Source organism: Otolemur garnettii, unplaced genomic scaffold (genome assembly GCF_000181295.1).
Source record: "Otolemur garnettii isolate 467f Iridium unplaced genomic scaffold, OtoGar3 scaffold00067, whole genome shotgun sequence".
Lineage (NCBI taxonomy): Eukaryota > Metazoa > Chordata > Mammalia > Primates > Galagidae > Otolemur > Otolemur garnettii.
In genome coordinates, this window is record NW_003852462.1 from 7,932,561 (window position 1) to 7,959,567 (window position 27,007).

General features: G+C 42.7%; 1 protein-coding gene across 1 annotated transcript in view; it reads right to left on the minus strand.

Annotated features, from left to right (window-relative positions):
* The window catches only part of MTOR (mechanistic target of rapamycin kinase), a 140,021-nt gene that overhangs the window by 105,937 nt on the left and 7,077 nt on the right, over positions 1-27,007 (minus strand). The window contains exons 7-19 of the mRNA XM_003793268.3: positions 26,048-26,323; positions 25,858-25,966; positions 21,734-21,920; positions 20,679-20,807; positions 19,691-19,935; positions 18,457-18,672; positions 17,892-18,097; positions 14,205-14,327; positions 13,513-13,602; positions 12,694-12,786; positions 11,715-11,849; positions 11,341-11,470; positions 8,607-8,857 (exon numbers count right to left, since the gene is read on the minus strand). Coding sequence (XP_003793316.1) covers positions 8,607-8,857; positions 11,341-11,470; positions 11,715-11,849; positions 12,694-12,786; positions 13,513-13,602; positions 14,205-14,327; positions 17,892-18,097; positions 18,457-18,672; positions 19,691-19,935; positions 20,679-20,807; positions 21,734-21,920; positions 25,858-25,966; positions 26,048-26,323 — 2,190 coding nt within the window. The remainder of the gene's footprint in view (positions 1-8,606; positions 8,858-11,340; positions 11,471-11,714; positions 11,850-12,693; positions 12,787-13,512; positions 13,603-14,204; positions 14,328-17,891; positions 18,098-18,456; positions 18,673-19,690; positions 19,936-20,678; positions 20,808-21,733; positions 21,921-25,857; positions 25,967-26,047; positions 26,324-27,007) is intronic.

Below are 27,007 nucleotides of genomic sequence, written 5' to 3' on the forward strand. Positions count from 1 at the left end.
TTTTTTTTTGTAGAGATTGTGGATGGGGATGAAAGGGGTCAGGGGATGGCCTTACTATGTTGCCCAGGCTGGTCTTGAACTTCTGGAGTCAAGCTACCCTCCTACCTCGGCCTTCCAAAGTATGAATACCACTACTGGACATTTACTATTTATATATGTACAAAATACATATATGTACATATTCTCACTCAAAGAAATCACAGCTCCTTGGAAGTGGTTATGCTAGGCTTGAGTAAAATGTACTTGGAATAACTTTTTTCTGCCAAAAAGGAAGAAAGCCTATTGGGCTATGTCAACCCAAAAATCAGGTTAATCGGGATAATTAGATTGTGAAAGGAACAGTGCTCACAATGAATAGAAAGAAACACATCAGATTTCTCTCTCTACCGCATTATCTCTTTCTCTCTCTCACCATGAGTTAGTCATGATACTCCAAGGTACAGAAATGGGTTGAGGGATGGGGGTGGTAGTACCTGGGCCACCTTTGAAAGGTGGCTAGGGACTTGACTCATTATTAAAAAGAAACTTAGTAAATTAATAACTAAAGGGGGTAGGTCTACTACCTTGTCTTGCTAAGATCACCACTGAACCAGAAAGGGGTCACTGGGCAATGATCAACAATTCTGACCTCGAGATCCAACCCCCTAGTGAAAACTACAGGAGACCTCAGTCCTAGGCTTGCTTGGCTGGGCTGCCTTCCTGCAGGCCTGTGGCATCAGGCCAGCACACCCACACTGAGCATCAGGAGGAAGGCCGAAGAATACTTAAAACCCAACTCGGCTTCCCACAATGTGCCGAGCTTTTTACTAGGGCTACACAGAATGATGTGGATGTGACAAAGTGCGTGTGAATGCTGACAGTGGACAATACCAGAGTAGAGGTGGCCTTTGCCAAGATATCATGTGACTTATGTGCTTACGCCTGCCTGAAAACCTGGAAAATTAAAAAAAAAAAAAAAAACAAAATGTTTAGAATAAAAATCTTCCCATGCATTAGCTATTAAAAAATAACTAAAGGGAAAGAATCATGCATTTATTTTGCTTTTCCTGCATAATCTATACTTCAAATTAAGTAAATAGTTGATTATACTAAGTTTTATTTTATTTCTGAAAGACTTTGTAGCTAATAAATCCAGAAGGAATAATAGAATTAGAAAACCACCATTTTGGGCTGGGCACAATGGCTCATGCCTGTAATCCTAACACTCTGGATTAGGATTAAGCCAAGGTGGGTGGAGTGCCTGAACCCAGAGGTTCGAGACCAGCCTGAGCCAGAGTAAAATCTCATCTCTAAAAACAGCTGGGCGTTGTGGCAGGCACCTGTATTCCCAGCTACTTGGGAGCTGAGATAAGAGAATCTCTTGAGCCCAAGAGTTTGAGGCTGCTGTGAGCTCTGATGCCATGGCACTCTATTGAGGGAGACAAAATGAGACTCGGTCTCAGAAAAAAAGAAAAAGAAAAAACCACCATTTGGCAGACCCTAATCAAACAGCAGATCTAGGAAACAACCACCAGTGAACACTTACTTAATCAGGAGGAAGGCTGACCAGGAGCTTTGGAGTGAATGGATCAGGATCACAACACCCTACCCCAGAGAGTAACCTCCACATCACTAGCAGTGGATCATCTAGAAAATAACGTGCTTACTAAATGTTGGAATAGAAGGTACATAGTACCATCAATGAAGTATTTCTTGCCACAAAGAAGAGAACTTGAAACCAAGCAAGCCTCTAAATCTACCTGGTCTATAAGAGGTTGGGACACCTTGAAGACATAAGCAGCCAAATCTAGAATGCGAAACTGGACAAATGACTTGGTTCCTTTCACAAATATATGAGAGAAAAAAAAGCAGCGGGAAAGAGAAATACTTAGGGAAAAAGTTAGATATATCAACCCAGTGCAGACTTTATTTGAATTCTGATTTGAATAAACCTAATGTAAAAAGGCATTTTTAAGACAAATAAGGATGGTGGCACCTGGAGGCACAGTTGTTAAGGTGCACCACATGCGCTGAGGGTGGTGGGTTCGAACCCGACCCAGGCCAGCTAAACAGCAATGACAACTGCAACAACAACAACGACAACAAAATAAGGATATCTGAAGGATTGGTATTAAACGATATTAAGCAATTATTGTTCTCTAAGTATTATGATCATAATGTGATTATATGGGGAAAAGTATTTATTGATGAAGTAATCTGATGTCTAGAATTTGCTTTGTAATGCTCCAGAAATGTATGTGTGTATGGGGGAGGCGGGGTCAGGCACACGTGGTTGGGGAGGGTAAGAGATCAGACCAAACTGATACAATGCTATACGCAGTGATGACTATACGAGAATCTAATACTATAGGTCTTCTATTTTCTTTTATTACTAAAATATTACAAAACATTTAAAAAAATTAAAGATAGCCAACAAGTAAGACAAAAGATTAAAAAAGAAAGAAAGAAAAACAGAAAGATAAAGACACTGGAGGACACAAATAAAAAAGCACTAAATAAATCCAAACATGTCAGCAATCACAGTAAATGCAATTGGAGTAGGTGCACTTATTAAAAAGACAAAGATTGTTAAATTAGATTTAAAAAGTGATATAGCTTATCCAATTAACAAGAGATTCATTCAAAATAGAAAGCCGTACGATCGTTAAAAGTAAAAGAACAGGAAAAAACCACACACCTCAAAAAAAAGTTGGTGTAGCTGTATTAGTATTTGGTAAAACAAATTCTCAGGTACTATTAAAGATAAAAAGGGTCACTGCATAAGAATAAAAAATTTAATTTACCAAGAAAATATGATAACTTAGAATCTGTATACATCTAAATACATATATAGAATTATACATTATAGATATATACTAAATTATAATATGAGCTCAAAAATATGTAAAACAGAGTTGACTAAGCCATAAGAAATTAATAAATCCATCATTATAAAGGGAGGTTTTTTTTGAGACAGAGCCTCAAGCTGTTGCCCTGGATAGAGTGCCATGGCATCACAGCTCACAGCAACCTCCAATTCCTGGGCTCAAGTGAGTCTCCTGCCTCTGTCTCCCATGTAGCTGGGACTATAGGCACCCACCACAATGCCCGGCTATTTTTTGGTTGCAGCTGTCATTGTTGTTTGGCGGCTGGAGCTGGATTCAAACCCGCCAGCTCAGATGTATATGGCTGGCGCCTTAGCCGCTTGAGCCACAGGGGCTGAGCCATAAAGGGAGATTTTTATCTCACTTCTCTCAGTACTTGATAGATCCAACAAAAAGTTAACAAGGACACAAAAGATATGAACACAGTCAGCAATGAATTCAATCTGATGACATACATAGAATGCTGTGCACAACATCAGTAAATTTACACTATTCCCAAGCACCCAGGAAACGTTTATGAAAATTAATCAAGCCCCAGATGATTAAAGTAGTTTCAGCAAACATCCAAGAATCATAAATAGAACATCATTAAGTTAGAAATCACTATCAAAAAGAGAAATTAAAAATCCTGTAAGTTTGCAAATAAAATACTTCTAAGTAACTCAAGGGTGTAAAAGAAATCATAACAAACATTGGAAAATACTTCTGAACAATAATGAAAATACTGTATCATTACCGAGCAATAAAAGAAGAATGAACTACTAATACAAGTCAGAATTGGGATGAACCTCAGAAGAATTGTTTAGTGACCATGTAGTCTATGATCCTAATGATATGAAATGTCCAGAAAAGGCAAATCTATAGAGACAGAAAGTAGATTTGAGGATGCCTAGGGCTGGGATAGGAATAGAAAATGACTAATTGAAAATGAGCAGGAGGTTTATTGCTAGAATAATGAAAATTTTCTAAAATTATATTGATAGTGATGATTGTATAACTCTGTAAATATATTAAAAATCAATGACTTTTTACACTTAAGCTTAAGAAGATAAATTTTATGGTATGTAAATTTTATCTCAATAAGGCTTTTCAAAAATTCTGAATGTTTTTTAATCTACGCTGGGGTCTCAATAATAAATCTTTAAAAATTTTTGGAAAGTAGCCAAATAATACTCAGAGTAAAATTTATAGCCTTAACGGATTAAATTAGAAAAGGAGAAAAACTGACAACGAGCTCACATTCCCAGGGAGGAACTTTTCTTAAACAAACAGAACAATCTAGATTTAATGTAATCTTTATCAAAATACAAATGACATTTTTCACAGAAATAGAAAAAAATCTTAAAATCTGTATAAAACCCAAAGAGCCTAAATACCCAAAGTAATCATAAGCAAAAAGCACAAAGCAGGAGGCATCACGCTACTTTATTTCAAAATACATTAAATGGCTATAGTAATCAAAACAGCATGGTTATTGCTATATAAACAGACACACCGACCAACGGAAAAGAGCAGAGAACCCAGAAATAAACTCATGCATTTACAGCCAACTGATTTCTACAAAAGTGCCAAGAACACACATACAATGAGGAAAGGACACTCTTCAATACGTGGTGCTGGGAAAACTGGATTTCCATATGCAGAAGAATGAAACTAGATTCCTACCTCTCACCATATACAAAAATCAACTCAAAATGGTTTAAAGACTTAAATTTAAGACATGAAACTGTAGAACTACTAGGGAAAACAGAGAAAAACTTTGGGACATTGGTCTAGGTGAAGACTTCATGGCTGAGACCTCAAAAGCATGGGCAACAAAAAACAAAAATAAACAAATGGAACTATATTACACTAAAAAGCTTCTGCACAGAAAGGTAAACAAACAATCAACAGAGTGAAGAGACAACCTATTGAACGGGGGAAAGTATTTGTAAACTATTCATCTGGTAAGGGACTAATATCCATAATATAGAAGGAACTCAATAGCAAAAACCCAAATAGTCCCACTAAGGAGTGGACAAAGGACCTGAATAGACACTTCTCAAAAGACAACAGACATGGCGAACAGGTAAATGAATAAATGCTGGCTCGGCGTCTGTAGATCAGTGAGTAGGGCACTAGTTACATACGTCAAAGCTGGTGGGTTCAAGCCTAGCCCAAGCCGGCTAAACAGTAACAACTTCAACCAAAAAATAGCTGGGCCTTATGGGGGGTGTCTGTAGTCCCAGCTACTTGGGAGGCTGAGGCAAAAGAACTGCTTAAGCCTAAGAGTTTGCGGTTGCTGTGAGCTGGGATGCCAGTGCTGTGAGCTGACACTCTACTGAGGGCGACATAGTGAGATTCTGTCTCGAAAAACAATTAAAAAAGCTTAACATTACTAATCATCAGAGAAATATAAATCAAAACCACAATAAGATATTATCTTACTGTGTCAGAACGGGCAAAAATATAACCAGTGCTGGCAAGGATGTGCAGAAAAGGGGATAACGTATACATTGCTGGTGGGAATGTAAATTAGTAGAGCCATATAGAAAACAGTACGGTAATTTCTCAAAAAACTAATGCTAGAACCATTGTACGATCCAGCAATCCCACTGCTGGCTATGTATCCAAAAGGAAGGAAACCAGTATATCAAGGGGACACCTGAACCCCCATGTTTACTGCACTATTCACAATAGCCAAGATACATAATCAGAATGTCCATCCACGGGTGAAGAAATAAGGGAAATGTGGTATCTATACATAACGGATTACTCCTCAGCCATAAAAAAGAACGAAATCCTGTCATTTGCAGCAACATGGATGGAACTAGAGGTCACTATGTTGATAAGTCAGACACAGAAAGATAAATACTGCGTGTTCTCACTCACATGCTAGAGCCAAAAAAGTTGATCTCATGAAGGTAGAAGGTAAAATGGCAGTAACTAGAGGCTTACCAGGACAACTATGGGTAACAAGAAGGTACTGTCTACTTCAAAATAGCAAGAAGAGAGGACTTGACGTGTTCCCAGCACACAGAAATGACAAAGATTCAAAGTGATGGATATCCTACTTACCAACTTCACCATTACCCATTACATGTAACAGAACATATTCCTCATAAGTATGTATAAACACTATGCATCAATAAGAAAATGTTTTTTAAAAGCAGTATAAAGAAAACGAAGAGGAAAATAATAATAAGAGTTAATAAAATAGAATACAAAGATCAAAAGAGCCCAACAAAGGCAAGAGTGGGCTTTTGAAAATGAAAAATACTATGACAAATCTCTGGCCAAGTAATTAAAATATAAATGTGCAAACTACTTTGTGCCAAGGAAAGCTATCATTTAGATAAAATGAATAGTTTCCTAGAAAAATGTAACCAAGACTGCCTCAAGAAGAAATACAAACGCTAAAGAGGCTGGGCGTGTTGGCTCATGCCTGTAATCATAGCACTCTGGGAGGCTGAGAGGGAGGATCACCGGAGGTCAGGAGTTCCAGACCAGCCCGAGCAAGAATGAGACTTCATCTCTACAAAAAAAACCGGAAAAAAATTAGCCAGGCATGATGGTGTGTGCCTACTGTAGATACAGCTACATAGGCGGGAGTATGGCTTGAGCCCAGGAATTTGAGGTTGCAGTGAGCAACTGTACCACTGTACTCTAGCTTGAGTGACAGAGATTCTGTCTCAAAAACAAACAACCCCCAAACCCAAAATACTATCTACCAAGAATCTACATCAAATACAGTAGAACCTCCATAGTTGACGACCTCCTTATAGTGATCACCTCTTTGAGATGACCTAATTTTCATAGACCAGACATGCACCACGTGTACTCAATGGAAGTTCCTTCATATTGACCACCTCTATATGTTGACCAGTTTGTTATAGTCCCTTGGTGGTCAACTTCCAGAGGTTCTGCTATATTATATGTACTGGTGAAATCATAATAGGAGTCCCACTAAAATCAGAAACAAGGTTAAAGATTTCTACTATCACCGTGTCTAATCAACACTGTAGTAGAGGTTTCAGTAACACAGTAAAGAGAACTAAAAAGAAAAACCAAAACCACCTTTTTCTCTTTTTTCCAGACTATATCATTATCTAGAGTGAAAATGTGGGAGAATTTACAGGTAAATTGTGAGAATTAACAAGAATTTAATGAGGTTGATGGTTACAAATACAATATATACAAATAAACTGCACTTCTATACTCCAGACACAAAATCAGAAAAAAAAAAAAATATATTCTTTTTCCAGACAGTGTTGCCTAGGCTAGAGCACAACAACTCTCTACACAATAGCTCACTACAGTTTCAAACTCTTGGTTTCCAGTGATCCTTCTGCCTCAGTCTCCTGAGTGGTTTAGTTGGGACTATAGGTGCACACCACCATGTCTGGCTAATTTTTCTTATTTTTTGTAGTGTAGGGGGGTCTCACTATGTTCTTCAGGCTGGCCTCAAACTCCTGCCCTCAGGTGATCCTCCCACTTCAGCCTTCTCAAGTGCTAGGCCACTGTGCCTAGCCAGAAAATATAAATTCTAAAAAGATACTAATGTGTCCATCTTCTAAACATACCTCAAGTTGATAATATAATCACAGAGGGAAAAATAACTCAACATCTTTTAAGAACAGTACTTTGTAAACTGTACACACTTAGTAGAATATATTCTAAGAACAAGAGGAATTACAAAGCCACCTTGAGCTTTATTCCGTGGACGTGCTGTTGGTAGTGGTATGGGCATAGTAAGCATGGAACCACATTGCACGGCCTGTGGTTTAAAGAAAGAAAAAAGAGGAAGAGAAAAAAGGGAGGCAAGGAGAAAATTCCTTCTTACAGAAAAATATAAACTAATGAAAAAAGAAGGAAGGACAAAACGAGTATGTCATTAATTTGCAACCACCAGTGTTATAACTGGTTCAGGCAAGGATTTCCAATGGAGCAATAGGACAGACACAGACTCAAAATGTCACCCCACAGATTTCTTACTAATGCAAAGGAAAAAAGGCAACTTTACAAGGATGTTATCTGATAGATGCCAAGTTAACCACGTACTCAAACTCAGAATCAACAAACTGATGTTCTGAGATCCAGTAAGAAGTATGCCACTTCACCTATGTGGTATTTTCACTAGAAATGAATGGCTTAAATCTAGTCATGAAAAGGCAACCCAAAATCCAAACCGTGGGAACTTCTACAGCTGAACAGAACTCTAGATTAGTGATCCCCAACTTTTTGGCACCGAGGACCAGTTTCATGGAAGGCAATTTTTCCACGGATGGGGTGAGGGGATCAGATTCTCATAAGGAGTGCAGCAGAGTTTACAGTAGGGTTCACGTTCCTATGAGAATCTAAGGTGACAGGAGGCGGAGTGCAGGCAGTGATACAAGTGAGGGGGAGCGGCTATAAATACAGACAAAGCTTCACTCACTTGTCCATCACTCACCTGCTATGCAGACTGGTCCCTAAAAGACCAGGGACTGGGATTGGTTTGTGGCGCAGAGGTTGGGGAGCACAGCTCTAGACCCCTGAGAAGAGTGTTGTCACTCATCCTCCTAGGTGATTTACCTTTTAGGCATCTTAAGGGCATAAGCCAGAAATTAAACCAAGCTGATTGTATACTTCAGTGTTAGACAGTAAGGGGCAGGAAGATACTAGATTCACAGCAAACAGAGACTATTATCAGGAAGCTGAGGCACAGCCGATCTGTGCACGTGTGGTATGGAGCAGAGAGGAACAAAGCTTTTAGGTACTTACTTCCCGGATGGCCCCATCACAGACCCGAATGACGTTAAGGAACGTGGGCATGACCTGGGGCAGGAACTGCACACACTTGAGTCCCAGTGACTTGAAGATGAAGGTGATGGCCTGGACAACCATGGTGTGATGATGAGAGAGGGACTGGTCTCGGAAGATCCGCATCAGGGCCACCATGGACACAGCCGGGTAGAACTCATCCAGGGGCAGGTTTCCCATGTTGACCAGCATTTCACTGGTGCTGTAGTCAGCTAGGACAAAATGACAGAGAGTGACATGAGCTATACATGACACAACTCTAACTTTACACAGAGCATTTAACAATAACAACAAAACCCCCGTGACAGACATTAGCATTCATATATTTCTCTCTAGTACGTTCTAATAACATTGGGAAAACCGGTCTATTAAGAACCAATGTATAGGCTCTAACCATTAAGGACTACACAATTTTTAGTTTTTCTATTACCCAAACCACAAAAGCCTTACAAAGTACACAAAAGATTGATTTTCTTTAGATGGCTATATTTAACTTAGATTCGTACCATTTTTGTTCACAACTTTGTAGCTGAAAACATCCATAAAAATAATTAGTCCCCCAAAAGAAAGTAAAGAGAATTAAATTAGGCAAACATCTGTTCAGCGGCTGCTTGGTCTTAAGTTGGTAGGCAAATGCCCCCTGACCTAAACAACAAGGATCTCAAGAACTCTGGCAGGCGGGTGGGGGGGACCAGGGAGCATTAACACTGCAGTGAGGAGGGTAAGAACTAGAAAAGGCCAAGAGACTGGCTGAGCAGCACCATGACTAAGGAAGAACACTTAGAGGTATATGGCTCAGGCCCTGTTCTTGATGGCTAAGTCTGACGGGATGATAGATAGCACAGGCACATCTCTCTAACGCGTAGAAGGAAGAAGAAATTAGAAGCAATATGATTCCACCTACTGAGTTCAGAAACAAATTATTTTATTTGGGGGAAATAACATTTTGCTGGAATAGCTGGGAGAGCCACTGTTGAACTTTCAAAAATAGGCCTGTATGGGCTGAGTCTAGAACATTCTCCTGTATCCCCATCGCCACCCTACTCTCTCAGGCTGTTTATCAAAAGGCAATGGGCAACAGAACAACAAAACTTATTCCTTCTATCCAACTGTAACTTTGTACCTGTTGATTAACCTCTTCCTAACCCCTACTTCCTATGTCGATTAAAAATAAACAAAACCTCATAGCACCGTGGCTACAGAGCTGGCCACATGTTCTGAGGGTGGAGGGTTCAAACCTGGCCCAGGCCAGTTAAACAATGACAACTACAACAACAAAAAATAGCCAGGCATTGTGGCGGGCACCTGTAGTCCCAGCTACTTGGGAGGCTGAGGCAGAATTGCTTGAGACCAGGAATTTGAGTTTGAGGTTGCTGTGAGTGGTGACACCACAGCACTCTGCCCAGGGTGACAGCTTGAGACTCTGTCACTAAAATAAAATAAAATAAAATAAAAAGTAGAAGGGAAGAGGAGAGAGAAAGAAGGGGGTGGGGGATATGGGAGGAGGGAGAGTATTTGGGGGGACCTCACCTAATGTGCATGATGCAATGGTACATTTCAAAACTGCTAAGAAATGAGTATAATTGTGATGAATGTGTTACTTAGTTCAATGTAAGCATTTCGTATTGTACATCAAAGCAGTACCCTGAACCCCAATGTACAAAGTTATGACTTAATAAAAAATAATAATAAAAAAAAAGGCAATGAGGCAATGGGGCTCTAGGGTAAGGTGACCAGATTTTAACATTGGTAAAGCGGGACACCATTGACTGGGGGTGGGGGAGGGGGTGTTCTTAATTAAAAATTTGGTCTATATGGAGCAACAAAAATTTTCATAGAATACAAAAATAGTATTGTAATATATATTTTTAAAATTTCAACATAAGTACAATTTACAAATATAACATATTAAAAAAAAATTATGTATAGGGCGGCGTCTGTGGCTCAAAGGAGTAGGGTGCCATCCACCTGGGCGACCTTGCCGAGGAGGGGAGTAGGGGGTTTACATTAGCCTTTCATTTCCAAATGAAGTTATATTAACCTCTTCATTCCCAAATGGAGTTCCATTAACCTTTTTAGTACCTGATAACCGTATATTCCCTTCCCCTTGTCCCGCCATTCCCTAGCTTGTCGTGCATTTTTTCCAAAAATTGGGACTTTTTAAAAACGCTGTGGGACATGGGACAAATTGTTAAAAAGTGAGACGTCTGGTCACCTTACTCTAGGGCCCAGCCACTTGACAGAAAAAAGAGCCCTGAATTTCTGATTACTATTAGTTTTTTAATGTCCGTAAGCCTTGTCTCCAATTTCCCTATCAATTAAACCAGAGAGAATCAATCCCATCCTATTCTTCCTTGAGCATTATGAAAATAAAAAATATCAAAGAGGAACTAACAAAGAATGAGGTATGAGCAGTGGGGAAGGAGTAATAATTCATATCTCTTGCATTGGTACCAAAAAGAGTTTAGTCTTAACACTGTTAGCCCTTGTCAAAGAATCTGGACAGAGATGAGGACTCTGGCCACACTGAGAAGCAGCATCCCTGGTGTTGCTTTTCACTCAAAAGTGGCTAAATGAGCCAATATCCTATGATGTCCTAGTTACCCAGACCAAGACTCTTCCTAAACACCTTCCTATAAGTGAGGGCTCTGTGGGTCAAAAGCCGGCAAGTCTCTCAGGGCTCCCCGCAACTTACAGGAATCCTGACTTGACTTGGATTCTGACAGGCTGACCGCGGAGGCATCCCGGGACTGGTCAATCATGCCAATGTTCACTTTGTGCTTGTAGGGATCCAAAGCCCCCAAAAGCCCTAATACACGGATGGCCTGGGTGGGAGGGGAGGGAGGAGAAAACATTCATTGCAACATCAGATTACAACCGGTGTCAAAGAGAGTCCACTCATGTTACAAAATCCCCAATTCATTCTCTAATGACCAGGTACGTGAACTAAATGAAGAGGGATGGGCAGTCCGATGGATACTGTCGGGGCATGCCAATGACACAACCTTCCACATTTCACTTCATTCTCCCAGAAAAATCTTCTAAGATCAAGTTGGCCGTGTTCCCTACCTCTCGCCGTGTGCCCTGGTTCTGCTCGGTCTTCAGAAAATTCAGTAGCACCTCAAGCAAAGTAGGGTACTTCCTGTAGGGCTCGACCACATAGCCAGTGCTGGCCACCAACTGTCCCAGGGTCCACAGAGCCACCTGGATAAGCACAAGATCACATGGTTCATTAAGCCGTACAGAAAACTGCATTCTTTGTATAATGATTGTAATGAAGTATTACAGCAGGGGTGTCCAACTTGCGGTCCTGCGGGCCACATGCTGATTTTGTGAGGACTTTTTTGCTCATCTGTGGTGTGAGATATCATGAAAAGTTTGCACAGACCTTTCTTGCTAATCAGCTTTTGTTAGTGTTAGCATATTTAATGTGTACACCAAGACAGCTCTTACTCTTCCAGTGTGCATCAGGGGAAAAAAGGTTGGACCCCTCTGTGTGAGAGGGTACTGTAAGAAAAGAAGTTTTCAGCAAAGATGGGAAGCATGAACAGCAATCCCGAGAGGGCATAAAAACAAGGCTGATCAGGTATAAACTTGTAACAATCACTGGAACAACAGATAAAGAACATTCTCATCTTTCTCAAAGGAAATTAAGACTGTTCTGAATTTTACTCTAGTCATCTGATAACCTCAGAATGACCAACATGGAACCAAGGCTGGGTGAGGATAAGCTGAAGCTCTGCCTGCACAGGCAGCAGCCAGGGTGCTGTCTTTCCACTAGGATCTGGGTTCCTGACACTCGATCTGCTTTCCTTTGTGCAGAGAAAATGGCACCAATCAGCCCTGATACTGAAAAGAGTCTGGGCATGACAAATAATTCTGGTTCCAAGCTTTTCTTCTTTTTCGTCACTCAATAAATATTTCTGAGCACCGACCACATGCCAAGCTCTGTGCTTGGCACTAGCTGGGGACAAGGAGACGAATAAAGATAAAGAAGGTCCCCAGCCTCACATGATCTGTCCTGCTCAGTCAGGAAGTAGGTACTCACCTGCCTTTTGGCCAATAGAGAAGAATCTTGAAGCATGTCCATGATAATAATAAAAAGTTCATCAACCCATTTCCTCATTTCCAGGCCACTAACCTGCAAAATGAAAAAGGGGATGACAGATAGGATTAGTTATTATGGTACTAACAAGCATTCTGGCTGGGTGCGGTAGTTCATGCCTATAATCCTACCACTCTGGGAGCCTGAGGCAGGAAGATCCCTTGAGCTTAGGCATTTGAGACTAGACTGGGCAGAAATAAAAACTCAGTTTCTACTAAATAGGAAAAATATTAGCCAGGCGGTGTGGCAGGCACCTGCAGTCCTAGCTACTCAGGAGGCTGAGGCAAAAGAATTGCTTGAGCCCAAGAGTTTGAGGTTCCTCTGACCTAGGCTGATGCCCTGGCACTCTAGCCTGAGCAACAGAATGAGATTCTGATTAAAAAAAAAAAAAAAAAACAAAAAAGACATATTATGACTTACTCAGAGGGATCATTTATTCATTTATTTATTTTGAGCCAGAGTCTTACTTTGTCTACCTCAGTAGAGTGCTGTGTAATCATAGCTCATAGCTCATAGTAACCTCAAACTCTTTGGTTCAAGAGATCCTCTTGCCTCAGTTTTTCTTTTCTTTTCTTTTTTATTTTTTTGTAGTAGAGACAGGGTCTCCCTCTTGCTCAGGCTGGTCTCAAACTCCTGAGCTCCAGCAATCCACCCGCCTTGGCCTCCCAGGGTGCTAAGATTACAGGTGTGAGCCACCGTGCCCGGCCCACTCAGAGGGGCTGGTTTCTTCTCACCCTCTGGGAAAGGCAGCTGTCCCTTTACCTGAGCCAATTCTCCTATTGTAGCCAAGACATTATTGATCACACCTGGGTTTGGATCAGGGTCTGGATCTTTCAGTTTCAAAATCAAAGCCTATGAAAAGAAAAGAGTAGGAGAAAATATACGCAGATTAGAGTCTACAGAAAACTTTCTTTTACATGAGAGACCACCTCAGTCATAAATAAATTATGTCTTGGGTTTACAAATCCAAGATTTCTCTGGAATGTAAATTCTCAAACTTTTCTCCATACTGAGTACAAGTCTGACATGAGACAGCTGGTAAGTACCATGATTTGAAAATGTTCTCCACATATCCTCTAAACTGTATCCGTGCAATCACTTCTCTAGATGCAAGTTATAAAAGATGCTGCATGACTCTGATATAGACAGATTGGGGGAGCTATCTTATACCACCCTCCACCTACTTCTCCCTTTCCAAACACATCTGATCACGTGCCTGAAGCTTTATATCTTATTTCTTACAAGGATAGCAAGTGTCTGCAACTGATGAGATTCATGGTATTCTTTAATTGAAGATGCCTGATGTGGCCCTTGTCTCTATTAGGTCTGAGACAGAGACATTTCCTTCTTTGTTCAGTGTACCAGTGAGTAGGGAAACACTTCCATCTTCCCAAACAAGCCACACACGACACTCCAGAGAGAAAGCGCCAGTCTCTCAGCCTGTTTTGTGTTACCTTCAGAATAGGCTCCATGTAGGGGCGGATGAGGCGGGGCGCATTAGAGACCAGGTGCCCCAGCATGCGGGCACTTTGCTCTTTGATTCTTCCAATCCCACTGTGCTCCAGCTCTGTCAAAATCTGTGGAGAAGAAAAGCCTACTTTAGCAGAAGACATTCTAAACAGAGGCTATGTGAACAAAGGAAAAATGTGGCAGGGAACTAGGGGAATAAACCAGACCTGCATGGCAGATAAAGCAGCAGCCAGATACTCAATAAGCAGTGGACAACTTGGTAGCTTGGAAGAGCCTTACATACATCTGCAGTGGGAGCAGAAGCTGAAACCAGCCCCTTCTACTTACAAGTCTAAGACGTCTTCTCTAAAGCAGAGCTGTTAACTGTATAGCAGAGAGAAGACTGAGAAAACCAACAGGGAGAGCTCTGAGTAGGGGGCTAAGGAAATGAGGAGCGGAAGAAGGGCTCCCTGGGAGGAAAATCTTTGTCTAGTCAGCAAATCACTAAGAAGAGTTATAAATAACTATAAGAATCAAAGAACACTTCCAACAGCGACAACACTGAGCGATGCTGAGAGTCCACAGCTGTCTGAGGCACACCTAGACAGACCCAAATGGTTTCTCACATCACTGGGAGTCCTTGGGCATTACTGAACAGAGACAGCACGTTGGTTCTACCCAACATTCTTAAAGTACCTGCAAATCAGCACATTACACTGATGATGAAACATCTGAACATAGACTTCCAGATAGCTGAAGCTACCAGAAGAAAACCTCTGAGCAGTGAGAAAAGTGAACATCACAGTGCCCAGGCTAACTCTGCCACCCAGAGAAGTTTACATGTGACATAATACTTTGCCTTGGATTACTGATTTTTTTTGTTTGTTTTGAGACAGAGTCTCACTATGTTGCCCTCAGTAGAGTGCCGTGGTGTCATAGCTCACAGGAACCTCAAACTCTTAGGCTTAAGCGATTCTCTTGTCTCGGCCTCCCAAGTAGCTGGGACTACACACGCCACCACAGTGCTCGGCTATTTTGTTGTTGTTGTTGTAGTTGTCATTGTTGTTCAGCAGGCCTGGCCTGGGTTCGAATCTACCAGCCCTGGTGTATGTGGCTGGTGCCCTAACCGCTGAGATACAGGAGCCAAGGTTACTGATTTAATGATCCCAATTTTCTGGATCCTCTTGGCAGCCTGTGTTCCACCAGTCATAGCAGACAATAGTGAAAGGAGATGGACAACTAAGAACAGACCTGTAGTAACAAGAGATGGCTGATTGTGAGGAAATGTGCCCAATGACAGCCAGGTGCAGTGGCTCACTCCTATAATCCTATAATAGCACTCTGGGAGGCTGAGGTAGGTGGATTGCCTGAGCTCAGGAGTTTGAGACCAACCTCAGCAAGAGTGAGACCCTGTCTCTACTAAAAAAGTAGTAAAACTAGTCAGGCATTGTGGTGGGCACCTGTAGTCTCACCTACTCAGGAGGCTGAGGCAGGAGGATCTTTTGAGCACAAGAGTTTGAGGTTGCTGTGAGCTATGATAGCATGGCACTCTAGCTTGGGTGACAGAGTGAGACTCTGTTTCAAGAAACAAACAAATAAAAAAAAACGTGATAATAACCATGTCTACCCCGACTACTAAAAACTCAAGAAAAGGTCAAAGCCTTTACCAAGGAATAAAAATATATAATTCAATTTGAGATGGCCTGATAGCTTAATGTCAGCTTTAAGAAAATAGGAGTTATGTCTGGCTTGTCCATTGGTCTGTTTCCAGCACCCAGCAGAACTTAGGGCATAGTAAATACTTAAAAAGTCTGCTGAGTAAATAGCACACTGTTATTCTTTTTTTCTTTTGAGAGGGAGTCTCACTATCTTGCCCAAGCTGGTCTCAAACTCCTCAGCCTTCTAAGTAACTGGGATTAAGGCACATGTACTCAGCCTTTTCATAAGGAGATATTTCTAGGCCAAACTTATTTGGCACAATTTGAGGTGGCATGCTCAACAATGAGTTCTTTTCTTTCCTAAACACTAGATATTTTTAAAAGACTTAAAATGATAGGCACTCCTAATATGGGCCAACAGTTAAATAAATCATTAGGCTAAAAACAGAAATGCCAACATAAGTATAATTTTCTAATTTGACTGATATTAATTTACAGCTACTTTAATTATGACAGATTGTTAATAAACATTTCACTAGCGTTGAGTTACACACTTTAATGATTTTCTGTGTTTAAGTTCTTTATACATTATAAAAGGTGTTTATTTCAAAAGAAACCTGGCCAGGCATGGTGGTTCACACTTACAATCCTAGCACTCTGGGAGGGTGAAGTGGGTAGATGACTTGAGCTCAGGAGTTCAAGACCAGACTGAGCAAGAACTAGACCCTGTCTCTAGAAATAGAAAAACTAGACTGGTGTCATGGAGGACGCCTGTAGTCTCAGCTACTCAGGAGGCTGAGGCAAGAGGACAGCTTAAGCCCAAGAGTTTAAGGTTGCTGTGAGCTATGACACCATAGCACTCTACTGAGGGTGACAAAGTAAGACTCTGTCTCCAAAAAAAAAAAGAGAAGCCACGGATAGGGTGACCAGACATCCCGATTTTGGTGAGACAGTCTCGCTTTTCAACAATTTGTCCCGCGTCCTGCGGTGTTTTAAAAAAGTCCCGATTTTTGGAAAGAATGCACGAACGGGCTGGAGAACAAGAAGGGAATATACGGTTTTTGGCCGCCATATGACTATTTCGCCAGAATATGAGTTTTATATTATTTCTGTTAATTTTATAATGTTAAACTGTAATAAATAATTGCTGAGAAGTGATTATCGAGAACTGCTTATCAAAGTTTGCCTTGTTGTCAGGCCCTGCCCTGTGCCCCCGCTCTGCCCCCCCCACTCCACCCCCCCAGACCCCCCCCATGTTGTCCCACCTTACAGATGTTAAAATCTGGTCACCCTAGCCATGGAGGAAAGTCAGGAAGAAGGTGGGGGTGAGGCAGGAAATGACTGTGACTGAGTGAGCCCAGTAGAGGTGGGTACAAATAACTGGAGACAGGAAGGACTGGATCATGCATTACTCATGAGGAGGCCAGAGAACTTACTCAGGTAGGTAAAGACAAAAATTGAGGAGCCACATTTCAGCCAGAACTGAAACTCCTACCAGATCCGGTAGCAATGCCAACCTGAATCTACATTAGGTTACAGTGCAAACACTTTACCTTAGCACCTCACACTGTTTAAGAACAAAAGCCAGGGACCACAGACCAGAGGCAATGACTGTCAGGAAAAAAATCTGTCAAAACCATTCTCACACTTGTTTTTGTGAAAAGCAGGAGAGCGGAAGGGTAGGGAGGCGTGGAGAAGACACACATAATCTATAGCAGACTGAGTAAGTGAGGAAGGAGGGCCGAGAAATGGCATTGCTGGTGCCATGCCAGGAAGAAGAGCTGCAGAGAGGTTGGACTGGGCTGTGAAACGCCCTGGAGCCACGCCGACGAAAGGCTCATGAGGTGATGGGCACAAGACAATGACAAAACTGGGGAGACACACGGACCGTGGACACTTGGAACCACATATGGCTTTTACCGGGTCATCTCAGTCTTTCCTCCACTTCCTTGTCCTCAACTCTCCTTCCCCAGGCAGCTCTCCCAGTAAGTATCCCTTCCCCACTGCCTGCAGTCTGACCTCTGCCCTCGTTACCTGGATAAGCATCTTGCGCAGGAAAGGCATGACAAAGGCTGGGTTCATGCTACTGAGTCGGCCCACAGTGCAGATGGCCAGCTCCCGGATCTCAAATACTTGGTCATTCAGGGCCACAAACAGGGCCTGCAAGTTCTCTGCTTGGGCCAGGTGTGCATCAAAGCGCTCATCCAGGGATGCCAAGACGCAGTAGCGAATATCGGGGTCTGCAAGAGCAATTAAGCCTTTAGACACCTCTTTGTGATTCCATCCCTCCAGTTTTTTCCCAGTTTCCATCTCCCCTGCCATTGGCCTCACGGGAGGATTCCAGGTATCTTTCTTTCATCTAACTCTCATCTAAACTTCTTTCTTTTTTCTACTCATAGGAGTAAAGGTAAGAGAATTAAAGACAGATTCTCTCACACCAACAGGCAGGAGTAGCCAAGCCTAACGCCCTAGCAGAGAAATAGATGAACATCAGCTTGAGACTGAAGATCTCTAAAGAGGCCACAAAATGAAATTAGCTACTTCCACCTGCCTCAAGCTCCTCAACTCCCCTAGACTGCTTCTGTCTGGTAAGCTTTACCAGGGTCTGTTATCCCAACCACGAGCAGTTTGCTGAGCACATCTGCCACCACTTGCACTGCAGTCTGGCTAACCACGTGAGCGTGGCCACTGATGAGGTGGATGGAGGGCGTGAGCAGGCGAGAGCAGGTGCGGGCAGCTTCCATGCGGATCTCCTTGTGTTCACTGTTCAGGAAATGATCCGCACAGTGGCGGACAAACTGGGTCAGAGAGTGGCCTGGATACAAAAGTAGAGAGAAAACAGAATAAACACTGCTGCTCTGAAAAGGTAGGGCTGCAACTTCATAGCTGTATTTTCTGTTTTATGGCTACTAATTCCATCTTCAATGAGATATTGATCAACAAGATATTGATCCAGAACTCTTCTCTTAGATGGTAACAAACGGGCTTCCTGTTAGCAGGAAAGCAAACCATGGCAGTAAAGGAGCAGGGAGGTAAAAGAGCACACCCCCACCCTAACCTTTTCTATATTCCTTTCAAGGATTAAATTATTTTGTTTTATTCTAACTCCCCCTTACATTCCCAGAGGGCAAAACAATTCTTGATCGAATTTACTTTGTCTATTTTAGCTCCCAGATTTAAATATCAAACAGGGAGTTTGACGTAGGCTGAGTTTAAACATAGCTGCTTTCTATTCATTAGGAATAAACTATGCTAACGTACATGAAGGAATTTTAATAGGGAAACCACAGATGGCTATGCCTCCACACATGTTTAGGCTTTTTGTACTTGCTTGTTTCCCTATAGTCTTAACCAATACTACCTTAAATTTCCAAAGTATCCATTTTTTCTCCTGAAATAAGGGTAACAATCTGAGTTTATCTGCAGCTTAGAATTCTACTGAATTACACAGCACACACTGCCATAGGAATGGAAACATGTACAAGTCCCTGTTTATACATTTTAAAGTGTGAAATACCATCTCAGCTATGAGGAACTGCAAGGTGAAGAGGTGACAGGGAAGAATCTCTGACCTCTCCATCTCTCAAACATTATTTCCATGCACCGATGCATATTATCCTGAACACTATCTCCCCCAAAGTTCAAGACAGACAATGAAACAAATAGTAGGAATTAACAGTATGTGGAGACACTCTAAGAAGGATGAGTTGTGACAGAATCAGCTACTCTTTTTCCAGGACTCTAGCAAGATCCAGGAATTCTAGCACCTTCATTCTTTCCCAAAATTCCTAGTATCACTCACTATCTTGGCATGAGCCACTGTCATTTCTTACCTTCAAATTCAAAGCTGCCAAGGGTTCGGAGGGCAAGAGTGATACTGCCCACATCACTGGCCTCAGGAAGGGTTGTGAGGCCGGGGGAGGCCAACTGATGGGCCAGGCCCTTGGGCATGCCTGGGTGCCGGAGGGGTTTGTGCATAAGGACCAGGGATAGCATTTTCAGAAGCCCGTCTTGGATGTCCTTCTTCAGCTGTGGAATCTGACGGCTCAGGTCGTAGAGCACAGCAGTGAGGGCAGGGCTGAGGGGAAAGAGACCAGTCATATACAGGGCTGGGCACATGATATTCAATGTGTTCTGGGGAAGAAACAGCCTTTCTCACCCAACAAGGGCAGAAGGGCTACACAATTCTAGGGGGCCAATCACTGCTTGGACTTTAAAGTGAAAAGGATACTATAAAGTAAACTAAACGTGCCGGTCACTCTTGGCCTGGTCTCAGATTTTAGAACAATCTCTGAGTTTCTGGTCTTACCATAGGAAAACTTACTTACTATATGTAATTTGGCCACTAGAGAAGACCAAGTCTCAATATAAAATCTGGGAAGCAGATCAAGAGCATCATCTTTATTTGACAGATGAGGAGAATTAAAGATTAGAGAGCTTAAACAATCAGTCCAATAACATAAACAATTGCTGCAAACATTCACTGAGTGCTTCTTCCATGCCAGGCACTGTGCAAAGAATGACTGTTCCATGAATTCTTTCACTTAATCCCCACAACTCTAGACAATAGGAATTGCTATTATACTCACTTTTCAAATGAGAAAATGGAAGCTCAGAGAAGTTAAACAACTGAGTCAAGGTCACACAGCCAGCTGGTAACGAAAGCAGGATTAGACCCTGGCCTAAGTGTTTTTTAGTCTGAGCTATCCGGCCTAATTTAATGTACAAACCACCAAGCCTTACTCCTTCATCGTGGTGCCAACCCTGTGGACCAAGCCTCCCGCTGACTGGGACAGGGAAGCTCAGGGTCCCGGCACTCACCTTAGGCCGACCGCCAGCATGGGCTCCAGCAGCTCCTTGATGTCCTGCTGGATGCCCGGCCCCATTGCTCGTGCCAGCATGCTAATGCATGTGAACACTGTGGCATCCACCTGCATTGCCTTCTGCCTCCTGCAGAGAAACAGAGAGTGGCTGGTCTAGACACAGTGGCATTCTGTGATGCCCCACCTCAAAATCACCCTGGGGCAAGGAGGGCAGGTTGCTGAGGTAAGGTTGCTACCTACTGTACCATTCTAGAAGGCCTATCACATCAGTCACTGTAGATTCATGTTTCTAATGACAGTCCAGCAGATGGCAGTAAAATGTCTAAAGGAAAGGGCCCCTCTTCTGAATTCACACAGACACCCCACACCAGCGAGGGTGGTGCTGGCCAAGGCACTATTTACGGAGCAAACTGAATGATGCGTTCGCTAGAGACCAGAGGGGAATGCACAGCCATCACACAGAAGGAAATTCTTCTCCCTGTGATGAGGCTGCTGGGCTTTAGGATGACTGGGGCTTATTAGTTCACCAGAAAAATCCTTGCTAATAAAACAGGGAAGTATAAAGACAAACCCTAAGATTAAAGACAATTAATGGGGACCCCCTAACTTGAAGGAAGACACCCTGGACTCTTCATCTGGCAGGATGCTAAAGGTTTTTCTCGTATTTTATGCATCAGGAAGTCTAAAGAGCTGGAATAACTTATTTGACTTTAGCAATAAGGACAAAGATGACCATTAGGTCCATTTAGTTCCAGTTCAGGATTCTTCTCTTGGGTCTCATATCAAAATAAGACCTTTGGAGGCCAGAGGAAAAACGCAAAACCAGGGAATTCTCAATTAACAATAACACTGAAAAAAGCACTGCTATCTACTTGTTCTCAGGGTATTCAACCACCCAAAATATTTATGTATATGCCACTTGTTTAGAAAAGGTTAGAATTCAGCTGAGGAAGGGCTGTTCACACAGGATGTCATATACCCTGGAGTTAAATGATGTACAGATAGGCTTAAGCTCTATGGAGTGGAAGGTGAAATCCTAACAGAGATGCTTACTTATGGGCGAAGTCCTTAGGGGGCAGGGCTGCCCGGATGATGTCCAGCACACGAGGCAAATAGACCTTAAACTCAGACCTTACAGCCACTGAAAGTAGCCCCAGGGCTTGGAAGGCTGCAGTACGTTCCTTCTCCTTCTTGACACAGCTTAGGACGTGGTTCATGGTATCTTGGAGGTACTGGGTATCTGAGCACAGACAAGATAAAGTAGACAGCTTTAGATCAGTGTTGGTCTATATATCAACAGTCAGAGTTCCTATAAAGTACTTAAATTTAAGAATAAATTAAGAGGCTCAGTGCCCACAGCACAGTGGTTATGGTGCTAGCCCACATACACCTAGGCTGGTAGGTTCAAGCCTGGCCCAGGCCAGCTAAACGACGATGACAACTGCAACAAAAAATAGCCAGGCATTGTGGTGGGTGCTTGTAGTACCAGCTACTTTGGAGGGTGAGGCAAGAGGATCGCTTAAGCCCAAGAGTTTGAGGTTGCTGTGAGCTGTGACGCCACGGCACTCTACCGAGGGCAACATACTGAGACTATGTCTCAAAAAAGAATAAATTAAGAAACCCTATTGGAAAGATGTTGAGAAGAATTTAGAGAATGTATTAATCAAAGTCTTATGCTTGGGTGGCGCCTGTAGCTCAAGTGGCTAAGGTGCCAGCCATGTACACCAGAGCTGGTGGGTTTGAATCTGGATTGGGGCTGCCAAACAATGACAACTACAATCAAAAAATAGTAAGGCGTTGCAGCAGGTGCCTGTAGTCCCAGCTACTCGGGAGGCTGAGGCAAGAGAATTGCTTAAGCCCAGGAGATGGAGGTTGCTGTGAGTTGTTATGCCATAGCACTCTACCCAGGATGATAGCTTGAGGCTCTGTCTAAAAAAAAAAAAAAAAAAAAACCCAAAAAAAACAGTCTTATGCTTGATAAGATAACCACTCCTGAGATACATCTTTTGGACATATTAGAAATAGAAGATATTTTTTCCTTTAATTAAAAATAACATTCAAACTTGAAAGGGTCTCCAAAACAACAGTATCATATAATTGTCTCCATTAGTATTATATTGAAAGATTACATGCTCTTGGTTAAAAAACATGTTAAATCTTGTTTAAAAACAGAGGACCGGCTCGGCGCCTATAGCTCAACCGGCTAAGGTGCCAGCCACGTACACCTAAGGTGGCGGGTTCGAATCCCCAGCCCGGATCCGCCAAACAATAATGACGGCTGCAATCAAAAAATAGCCGGGCGTTGTGGCGGGCGCCTGTGGTCCCAGCTACTTGGGAGGCGGAGGCAAGAGACTCGCTTGAGCCCAGGAGTTGGAGGTTGCTGTGAGCTGTAATGCCACAGCATTCTACCCAGGGGGACAGCTTGAGGCTCTGTCTCAAAAAAAAAAAAAAAAAATAAAAAAATAAAAACAGAGGACCATCTAAATTATTTTATAACAAAATTTAAAGTACACTCATGAACCACATAATGATGTTTTAGTCAATGATGGACCACATATACGATGGAGGTCACCTAAGATTATCATACTGTATTTTCACTGTACCTCTTCTGTGTTTAAATATATTTAGGTACACAAACACTTACCAGTATGTTACAACTGCCTATTTTCAGCATGGAAACATGCTGTGCAGGTGTGTAGCCTGGGAGCAGCAGGTGACACCACAGAGTTGAGGTGTGGAGCAGGCTGTACCATCTGGGTTAGGGTAAGTGCACTCTGTGGTGTTGACACAATGACAAAAGTGCCCGGCGATAATGCCTTTCCCAGAATGTATACCCAGGTTACACAACGCATGACTGTAATACTGAATACTATTTGTAATAACAGAGCATTCCATTCAGCTTAGACCTGGAAATCACTTTGCTATTACCTAGAGATTTCTGTTATAGTTATATTTAATAGAACTAAGATTAAGTCTGTAATTTGGAAAGCCATATGTGCATTTTCATTAAGTTTACATGAGCCAGTGTTCGTGGCTAGGCAATTCTTGGGCAATTTAGGCTAAGTGTATTTCTCTTCTGGAACTGGACGTTCCTTATTCTTGCCTCTCTCCTGTTTCTTCTCTTCTATCAACGCTGACCACAGGTCCTTGTACCAGTAGCCCGCATATAACAGCATGGAAGGCAAAGCCACACATTCCTTAGAAAGTTAGGGGTGTTGAGGGCTACCAAACCACATTTAGACAGTGAACTAGACTCCTAAGATTGCACTTATATATCACAGCATCGACCCTAACAAACTCCTGTGGTCCAATGGCAATGAGCCATGCTGTGGCCTGAAAACAGACAGACTAAGGAGATAGCACCCTGAAGTTGGAGAGGATCACCAGGAAAACGAGCCCTTTACATACCAGGACAGCATTTCAGCAGGAAATGAACTTAAGTCAAGAGTACAATTTCCTTCTTCAGGTTTAACACCCTAAGAGGCTAGAAATCTGACTTTGTAGAGAAGTCAACCCAGTCTTAGGTATTTTTGAAATTCCTGAAGCTTACACCATTGGGAAGTTCAAGCAATAACTTACCACTGCAAGCTGTACACATGTGGCACTTACTCAATGAGGCACATTTTTATGGGGACTGCCCAGGCTAAATTTCACCGACATATTTTAGTATATTTAACATATCTAATGAAACATTAGTAAGACTTTAAAAAAAGATAAAAATAACAACAAAACTCACATCAAAAGACTAAACCTAAGGACCTTCTGAGCCTTTACGAACTCACAAGGGTAACAGCGTCTATAATGTGCAAGACTTTGATTAAATTTTGCCTAGTTATTTGTTTCCTTTGAACCACAGACTTTCGATCCAAGATCATTTAAAGCTCTACTGAATAGGGGGCATGTCTGGTCATTAAAAATAAAAGCAGCTGGATGCCAGGTAGGAAGAATGGAAAGTGAAGAAATATGGGTGATTTTTATTCTGTCATTTCTCTCTGATCGAGTGATTTCGTGTGGTTAATTATCTGTACCTGATCCAGTATGTTCTACTTCCTATCCTCAGCATGTTTAACACTTCACCAGCTAGATTTCTCCCATGTTTTCATGTGGGCTAGGTAGTGTGAAATGAGTCTGTGTGCTAGGGAATAGGGTCTGCTGAGGGTCAGGCTGTCCTGCTATGCTCCTGGCTCTCATCTACTCCTGAAAGCTACTAAGCCCAGGTGATGTGTACCACAGCCAAGTGCAAGGAGATGCTGGAGACTGGGTCTCCACACTGCAAGCAGGAAGGTAAGACAAGGACATCACGTATGAACAGACTACTGGAGTATAATTTCTTACCTCTATCTTATTCCAAAATGGACTTGAAGTAACTCAAGGAAGAAATAATAATATAATAATAGTTTCCATTTATGGGACTTATTTTGTGTCAGGTACTATGGTAGATCTTTAGGCATTAATGTAGTTCATTTTGGGAGGCACAGATTGCTATTCTGATTTTTACAAGTCCGGAAATAGAGACCCAGGTAGGTCAAATAACCTGTTCAAAACCTGAGGCGGGATTCACCCCAGATTCTATGCCAAAGCCTCCTATAGCTGAAGGCTGTAAGGAAAGAGGACGAATGCTTTCATAGCTGGAGTAATCTAGGAAGGCTTCACAGAGGTGGGCCACCTTCAGGAGCCTGGAACCCGCACTGCCCACCGAGGAGAGGGCACGAGCCCCAGAACACACAGTCTATCACCTGTGGAACCTGCCTCGGAAGCACCCAGTCTTTCCTTCCTGAGAGTAGCTCGGTGACCACTTCAGGGGCAGAAGCAGGATGGTCACCAGACCCTCCCTGCCCCCAAGGGAAGCTCCTTTACAGTATCCACACTGAAACGTCCTTCTTCTGGTTTCCCTTAAGTCTATTTGTGAACTTGCTGGCTTCCACACGAGACCCTGCATGGCCCTACAAGTACCTCCCTGCCTATACATTCTGATTGCTCCTGTGTCTGCTGCCTCAGACAGTAGCAAAAAACACAAACCAGACACCACCAAAATCAGACATTAGGCAAAGAAGTCAGAGACTAGCCCCTTAGCTGGCATTGCTTCAAATGAGAAGCAGACATAACTTTTCAGAACCACTTCTTCCCCGTGTAATTACCCTATAATGAGCAATGACATCTTCCATGGACACCCTCACCTGTGAATGCAGAAGGCCGGAATGCAGCCAAACGGGGCAGCAAATTAAGGATTGTCATTTGGATCAGTGAGTTCTTGCTATTTCTGCATTTCAGCACCCACTGGCACACCTGAGAGGAAAGATAAAGGGTTAGTGGAAGCAAGTGAGGTGTGGAGCTCAGAAGAAGAGGAAAGGACCTCTCACCATTTACCTGATCGAATTTCTCCTCCATCAAGTCCCTGCAGCACCGACTCTCCACCAGAGTGGACTTCGCTGGGCTGGGGGAAGCCCCAAATCCCATGAGGCCCTGGTGAGAGCTGTACCCCAGCAGCCCCACCAAGGCATTTGACTGCTGGGGCTGGACAGCCTGGAAACTGGTGAAGGGGGTAATGTGACGAGGTTTCGTTCCAAAGCCCATGAGATCTTTGCAGTACTTGTCATGCACCAGCTGCTGCTGTGTGATTTCCTCCATTTCTTCTCTCAAACGCTAGATACAGGAGGGGGAAAAAAATCACCTTTACTCATGAGTGGCAGTCAGCCTGGCACTGTGGACTCTACAGAGCACTGTTTACCCAATCTTCAAATGCAACTACTTCTAAGTGGATGCCGCTCTTCATCGTTAGGGTGATGATTCCCTGGGACCTTGCAGGGCGGACTGTGCTCTAATTTAGGCAAAAGAGCACCACCTACTGAGCAATGAAGACGAGCTCCCCCTTGGCTTGGTTTGGGAAGGCTGACCTACAAATGGCCATGACTACAGACCTAAGATCACAGCAACAAGGCTTGCATAGGAGAGGGATGGCCCCATGCCAGCATCCTGTTGAGGCTACTCTGGTCTCTTTCTTCTCCCTAGAAACCTAGGTAGAAACTGAGGCATGTAATTTTCTCAGAATCCTAGGATTCCACAAAGGGTTTGGGATAAGCTGACTGAGAACACGTATCTATTCCCTTTTCAAATGGCTGCTTAATAACTCATCCTTCAATAGTTCAAGCTGTTCCTTAGGGTTGGATGTGCATTATGGTTTGGTGTTTCCCCCAGCCTACCCCAGCTCCCTCCTTATTTCCCCTTGAAGCTATTTCTCTAATAAAACCTTGCACTTGCACTTTTAAACCCAGCTCACAAACTAACACACCTCCTGACTGGTCTTCCTGCCTACATTCCTGCCTCTCC